This window comes from Mus caroli, unplaced genomic scaffold, assembly GCF_978045245.1.
Source record: "Mus caroli unplaced genomic scaffold, Mus_caroli_1 scaffold_10, whole genome shotgun sequence".
Lineage (NCBI taxonomy): Eukaryota > Metazoa > Chordata > Mammalia > Rodentia > Muridae > Mus > Mus caroli.
The window spans coordinates 96,578,455-96,585,954 of record NW_028227265.1 but is presented as its reverse complement, the minus strand read 5'-3'; the positions used below and the strand labels follow the sequence as shown (position 1 = coordinate 96,585,954).

Below are 7,500 nucleotides of genomic sequence, written 5' to 3'. Positions count from 1 at the left end.
GTATAATAGCACAGAGCTAGTTGTAATACATATTTAAGGATAGAAACTAATCATAGCTGTTAATGTTTCCATGATATAGTCAATCCAAATATTTAAATGCTATAGGATAATATGTAGGGCCAGCATTGGGATGGTGTACTGGTGTACAGATTAAGGCAGCAAGCTTGAACCTGAAAATGAACTTGCCAGTTAAGTAAAGCAGGTTCTTTTAGCTTTCTTGGTCTGTGTTTTGTCTTCTTGATAATGAGAAGGTAAAATGAGGCATTAATATATACAAAGTACATACACTGTGTATAGCATGTGTAATAACTGTTTCCCATTAATTTGGTACAAAAGTAACAGTACTTAGTGTTTAGTGGATTTGTTGTATGTAAAAACTCTAAAGCAAGCCTGTCCACTGTCATAATGTCATTTTATTTCATTAGAGGTTCATACATAAATGGTGAGCTGGAGGCAGAAATCAGAGGGGGTAAAATCAAATCACAAGGACTTTAGGAAGGTTCTTAGCAGGGAGCTTTTACAATAATTTTCTACATTCTGTCTCTTTCTCTTTTAAATAGATGCTCCGTTACTGTTTTTCGTGTATGGGCTGAGTCTTGAGCATATCTCTATGGCACTAGATACCATTGAAGAATGGTAAGTATTTCAAGTGATGACTTTGCTACTATGATTTACAGTTCTGTGATGACTTTTTAAAAACTTCTTTAGGTGATTGGTTCTAATTTATGAATAGTTTTTCAATGGTTGGTGTTGGTCGTAGGTGCCACAATAGAGAGAAGCTCACTAAGATGCTAAACCTTCATTTTCTGAAGGAGCAGAGGGGTTCAGCCTTCTTTCTTGGAAAAAAAGACTGACCCCGACTAGCTCACTCCAGTTACTTTCATTCAGTCATTATACAAAAATTAAGGAGCTGGGAAAGGTTCCAACCACCACAGTTATCCTGTCCTTGCTGCCCAAGAGATCAGATGACCCACACAAATCAGTTCCCTTTAACCAAGGCTAGCCAGAATCAAAAGAGGAGTGTCTTATGACCAAGGTTTATATGTCTGCAAGCTCTCACATAGAACCAAGAGCAGACTGTCCAGGGAGACAAACATTTCTTCAAGGTTCAAATAGTCTCAAAACAATTCTCAGCCTCTGCTTATTAAACCAAATAGCAGAAGCTTTGCTGAAACATTTCACTCAAAGCCAGACACAAAGACTTCACTTTTACAAATCACTACAGTTTTTCAATAGGATACATGTGGGATGCATCTTATAACATAGAGTCAACTTTCAGAGTATGCAAATATTTGTCCTGATGGTAAATATTTATTGAGAACTAAACTTTTTCTGTTTAAGCTGCTATAATATCCCATAAACTGTGTAACCCATAGCCAACAGAAATGTATTTCTCAGCCATTTGTGGCAGTATATATTTGTAACTATATTATTCAAGAGGCTGAAGCAGGAGGTCTTAAGTTCAAGGCCAGTCTTAGTTACATAAAGAGACTGTCTTTAAATATATATCTAACAGGTCAGATAGCTGGAAAATCCAAAGTTAAAGCAACAACTGATTTCTTGTCTGATGAGCATCTCCTTTCTCATAAATGACATTTCACTCTATCCCCACATAGGGGAATAGACTTCCCTAGCTCCCTTAGATGTCTTTTTAAATAGCATTAATCTGGGACTTGTAAAATAGCTCATTGGTTACTGCTCTTCCAGAGAGAGAGAGAGAGAGGACGTGAGTTTGATTCCCAGCACTCACATCAGGCAGCTCACAACTGTGTGAAACTACAGTTCCAGGGGGATGTGATGCCATCAGGCACCCACACAAATGTATACACATAATTAAAGTCTTTTGAAAAAGATAACAGATCTCATAGAAACTATCTCTTACTGCAGTTACATCAGTGGTTAGGCTTCAACATACAAATTTGGGAGGATACTTTAGATCACAGAACATACTTAATTTCACAAGGAACTGTATTTTGTACGGAAGATAGAAAAATGGATAATTGTTGGTTTGGGTTTGGGTTTGTTTTTTGTTTGGTTGGTTGGGTTTTGTTTTTGTGGATTTGGTTTGATTTGCTTTGAGACCCATTGAGTTTAACCATACCATAATCATCTGTGTGACCTTGTATTTGAAACTATCCATTGGAGTCTTCAGTGGGTACACAACTGAAGACAGCGACTGCCCCTCCCGCAGAGTCCATCAGTAGCTCATAGTACAGATTGGAAGGAAGGGCTCCATGGACCCCTTCCTAAGCCCTGATTATTGTGATATTTCCAGCCTACTATAACCTGTTGAATGGAGCCACGGCTTTATACATCAAGCTTCCTGGGAAAGTCGTGATAAGGATACTGATTTTAAGCATACAGTGTGTGTTCTTTAAATCTTTTAAACATAACTAAATCAAGTATTAGCAAAATAGCATTCTCTCATGAGTTATGCTTGTCTTTTAATTTTCTGTATCACTGTGTTTTGGGTGCACATGGTGTGCATGTTTGGGCATGCATGCCAGAGCACATGTGTGGAGGTCAGAGGACAACTTCGTGGAGTCTGTTCTTTCCCTTTCTGTGGGTTCTGGGTGCAGAACTCAAATTACTAGGCTTGCACAGCAAGCCCATTGTTCAGTGAGCTACCTCCCCAGCCTCATGTTGACTTTTCTTTTTAATCCTTTGTTTTTAGAATAGTGAGTCAACTACTGGAATTATTGTGTTCTTCCTGTGTAAGCCTTTGCCTCTGGGTGACAGTAATGCCTCCAGGAGAAGTAGAACTTATCAGGTTTATTTCTCCAAGGGCATGATCTTCATGTGGTACTTTTCTAAAAGATCCTGATATATGGCAAAGTAAACAAGACAGTGGGGAAACGAAAACTAGTCAGATAGATTCTGATGGCCAGTCAAGTAAAAATTGAAAACATAGTAACTCTGAGCTTTAGGTCATTAATTGTTCTACATTTAAACATTGAAGATACCCTCCTTTCCCAAGTTCCATGTCATACATGGTCAAATCTCATTATAAGATTTGAAAGAGAATGAAGGATAGACTCTGTTAAGTTGCTGCAAAATGGTTGAACTTCACTTAAAAGTGTATACAAGTGTTGACATGTAAGTCCTAGAATAACTTTCACATTTACAGTAACATTTATATTTATGTTTATATTGTAAGATGGCATGTAATCTTGGCTATACATGTTGGATCTGATGTTCATCCAGCTACTCCTGCTTGAATTGACCAAGTAAGATCAGAGTTAGCTAAGAGTATTATTAACAGAGGCCCTTGCTGATAGCAGTGCAGAGGCCTACTCTGGACCCTGTAGGACAGCTTGGTTTCAGGCTTCCGTCATTGAAGCAGTGTACTAGTTACCTCCTTGAGCCCTCCCATCACTGATGGAACAAACATTTGGTAGTGACAGTTATATGTTAGCCTGGAAGCACTGTGTTTTAGACACATATTTTGGTATGAGCTGTTTTGTAATCCTTTTGATTGCAGACTTGCTGACTAAGGGTTACTTGTCCACAGGAAATCTTTTAAAAAGCCCCTGCCTCTGTTTTAGTGTATCTTGGCTGCTTTAATGAAATACCACCTATGCGACAACTCTAAAAGAACAAAGGTTTGCTCTTTACATGTGGGAAGTTAAATAAGTCTGCTCAAGCTGCTGGTAGAACCTGCGTGTGATGAGGGGTACTTCCTCGTTCACATAGTGTCCTTGTGGTAAAAGGTGTCTACGGGATCATTTTTCTAGGGCCACTAATCCCATCAGGAAGGTCCACCTGTCAAGACCTAATTCCTTCTAAAAGGTCTCGTTCTTGCTTTTATAATTGGTTCTAATGGTTAGATCTTGATCCCATTTGGGATTAATCCAACTTTGTTCTTTTATGTGTAGAAAACCAGTATTCCTGGTTCTGTTTATTACAAATACTGCCCTCTGAAATGGGATTGGCATCATTATAGAACATCAGTTTATTTCATATGCAATGAAGATTTATTTTGAACCTCTTGATTGTAGCTCAGTGGTCTAGATGTCTGGTAGGCTCCAAAGAATATGAACTTAAAGAAATGTTAATAAATAATATATGTATATATGAATATTTGCATATATCTATAATTCAGGAAACAAAGTATTATAAACAAACAGACAAAAACCAGATTATTAGAATTAAGATGGTGGAATTGCTGGTTGGTGGTGACACACACTTTTAATCTTGGGAGGTAAAGTGGATTTCTATGAATTTGAGGCCACCTTGGTCTACAGAGCAGGTTCCAGGACAGCCAGAGCTACACAGAGAAATCCTGTCTTGAATAACAAAAGCAAACAAAAGATGGTGGAATTATCAAATAAAAGTATGTTTAGGGCCAGTGAGATGGTTTGGCCAGTAAAAATGGTTTTTTTCTGCAGCCTAATGACCTCAGTTTGAGTCCCTGGAACTCAGGGTGGAAGAAGAAAGCTAACACCAGAAAGTTGTCCTCCGATGCACGCATGTGCTCCTACTCGCACACACCACACACACACAAAGAGAGACAACGCACATAGTTTTTAAAATACATTTATTTTACATTTAAAGAAATCGTGTTAGAATGCAGAGAAATCAGGAACACAGAGACATTCTTGGCTACACATAGATTTGGAGACCAGACTGGCTATATAAGACCCTGACTCAAAAAAATTTTTTAAAGAATCAAACGTGTCTCATATACATGAAAATAATAATCAACAAAATTTAAATTTGGCAGTTTGTGGGAAAGCTGATTTACTCAAAGATAAGGCAGTTGCTGCCAATCCTAGTGATCCATGTTTGAACCTCAGGACCCATATGGTGAAGAGAGAGAATAGCTTCCTGAAACTTGTTCTGTGACCACTATTCATGGACCATAGAATTTACACACACACACACGGTGCCGGGGAGGGAGGGTGATGCAAATAAATGTAATATTCTTTTTATTTTGTGTATGAAAGTAAGGCTGAGTAAGGTTTGATCCACAACATGCATGTACCCTCAGGCCAGATGTGTAAGGTTTCCTAGAACTGGGAGTGACAGGCAGTTTTGAGCTTCTTGATATGGATGCTAGGAACCAATCCCTGTAGTTAAAAGTATGTGCTTTTAACTACTTGACCATTTTTCAAGCCCCTGTAATTTAAAATTTTTAAAACTTAGTAGTCTAGTAGATTAGAAGAACCCTCTTAGATGGAAGAACCATTTTACCTAGATATAAATGAGGAGCTTAGAAACATGGAAGAGTAAAGGTAGATATTTGAACATACATACTTAAAAAATTTTATTGAGGAAATATAAAATACCACAACAATCAGGATAAATATTGCTGAGAATGTCATGTAACATTTTTCTTTTAGTTACATTTGTTTATTTTGTGTGTATGTATACATGCATGCATGTGTGTTTGTGTACAATTGTACATACCACAGTGCACATGTAATTCTAGAGTGTAATATATGTGGGGACTCCAGAGTACAAAGTGTAGGAAACAATGCTCTCCGTCCACCATGTGGGACCTGGGAATTGAATTCAGGTTGTCAGGTTCTCGAGCAAATAGCCACCCGCTGAGCCATCTCTCCAGCCTGTCAGAAGGTTTGAAAGATGCTAAGACGTTCAGGAAGTCCCATCAAATACTTTGCCTAGAACATCATCACATCATCATAAATATGTGAGAAATTCCAGAGATAATATTTTTTTAACTATGGGAGAAAAATTCAAAAATTAATGCAGCTATATTAGCAATGATCAGATTGATTGAAACATGGTTTTACATAGCCGAGGCAGTATTAAAATTCACATCCTGTGCACATACACACACACATCTTTCCCCTCTTTTGGATTTTCCAGTTTGGTAGAATACAGATTTCTAAAGTATGTTTGTAGGATTTCTTCAGTGTCTGTTATGTACCCCTTTCATTTCAAATTTGTTAATTTGAGTAGTCTTCCTGTGTTTTTACTTTGGATAAGGGTTTGTCAATCTTAATGATTTTCTTTCTCAAAGAACATATTCTGTTTCACTGCTTCTTTGTATTGTTTTTGTTTGTTTTTATTGTATTGGTTTTAGCCCTGGGTTTGATTATTTCTTACCCTCTACATCTTGTAGATGTGATTTCTTCTTTTCATTCTAGATCTTTTAGGTGTGCTGTTAAGTTTCTAGTATGTGACATCTCCTTTTTTTTTTAATGTAGACACTCAGTACTATGAACCTCTAAGAACCTCCTGCATTACGTCCCATAAGTTTGAGTTTGTTGTATTCATTTACATTCAATTCTAGGAAGTCTTTAATTTTCTTTTTAATTTCTTTTTTTTTTTTAAAGATTTATTTATTATATGTAAGTACACTGTAGCTGTCTTCAGACACTCCAGAAGAGGGCACCAGATCTCGTTACGGATGGTTGTGAGCCACCATGTGGTTGCTGGGATTTGAACTCTGGACCTTCGGAAGAGCAGTCGGGTGCTCTTACCCACTGAGCCATCTCACCAGCCCTTCTTTTTAATTTCTGTTGACACATTTTTCATTCAGTCACTTTCCATTAGTTTGCAAGCTTTCTATTGTTAAAATCCATCTTTAATCTGTGGTGTTTGATAGAATGCAGGAAGTTAATTCAGTTTTCTTGTATCTATTGAGACTTGCTTTGTGTCTGAGGATGTGGTCAGTTTTGGAAAAAGTTCTATATGGTGCTGAGAAGTAGATATATTCTTATGTGAGTGAAGTGTTATATAAAAGTCTGTTAGGTCCATTTATGATGTGTCATTTAACACTAGCATTTCTCTGTGTAGTTTTTGTCTTTATTACTTGTTGGTTGGCAAGAGGTGGTTATTGAAATCTTTCGCTATCAGTGTGTGAGGGTTAATATGTGATTTAAGCTGTCATAGTGTTTCTTTTTTTAAATATGGGTGCCCTTATGTTTGGTGCCTACATGTCAAGAATTGAGGTGTCCTCTTAGTGGATTTTTCTTTGAATATGTAGTGTCCTTCCCTATCTCTCCTGATTACTTTTGGTCTTAAGTCTATTTTTTCAAATATTATAATGGGTGCACCATCTTGCTTAGATCCATTTGCTTGGAGTATCTCTTTCAGTCCTTTTACCCTGAGAAGATCTCTATCTTTGAGGTCAAGGTGTGTTTCTTAGATGCAGCAGCCAAATGTATCCTGTTTTCACATCCATTCTGTTAGTCTCTGTCTTTTTATTGGGGAATCGAGACCATTGATGTAGAGAGATACCAAAGAGCTGTGTTTGTTGATTGCTATTATTTTGGGGGGGGGTATGTGTGTGTGTATAGAAGTCAAAAGGACAAGTTTCAGACATTGATTCTCTTCTTCCATTATGTGGATCCACCATCCTGGGGATAGTTTACCTACTGAATCATCTTGCCATCTCCAAGATGTAGCTTTTAAATATGCTACTTATAGTAATATAAAGCTCATAAGATAGAATGAATACATTAAAAAATAAAGCTTTACTGAAAGATACTGACATGAATAAAGGGGAGAATATACGACCTTCACAGACAG

General features: G+C 37.3%; 1 protein-coding gene across 2 annotated transcripts in view; it reads left to right on the top strand.

Annotated features, from left to right (window-relative positions):
- The first annotated feature begins 559 nt into the window (after positions 1–559).
- Positions 560–7,500, top strand: part of Tex15 (testis expressed 15, meiosis and synapsis associated) — a 61,236-nt gene continuing 54,295 nt past the window's right edge. For both annotated transcript variants that reach the window (XM_021170328.2, XM_085844028.1), the window contains exon 1: positions 560–636. In XM_021170328.2, the coding sequence (XP_021025987.1) occupies positions 634–636 (3 nt within the window). In that variant the 5' untranslated portion in view covers positions 560–633. The remainder of the gene's footprint in view (positions 637–7,500) is intronic.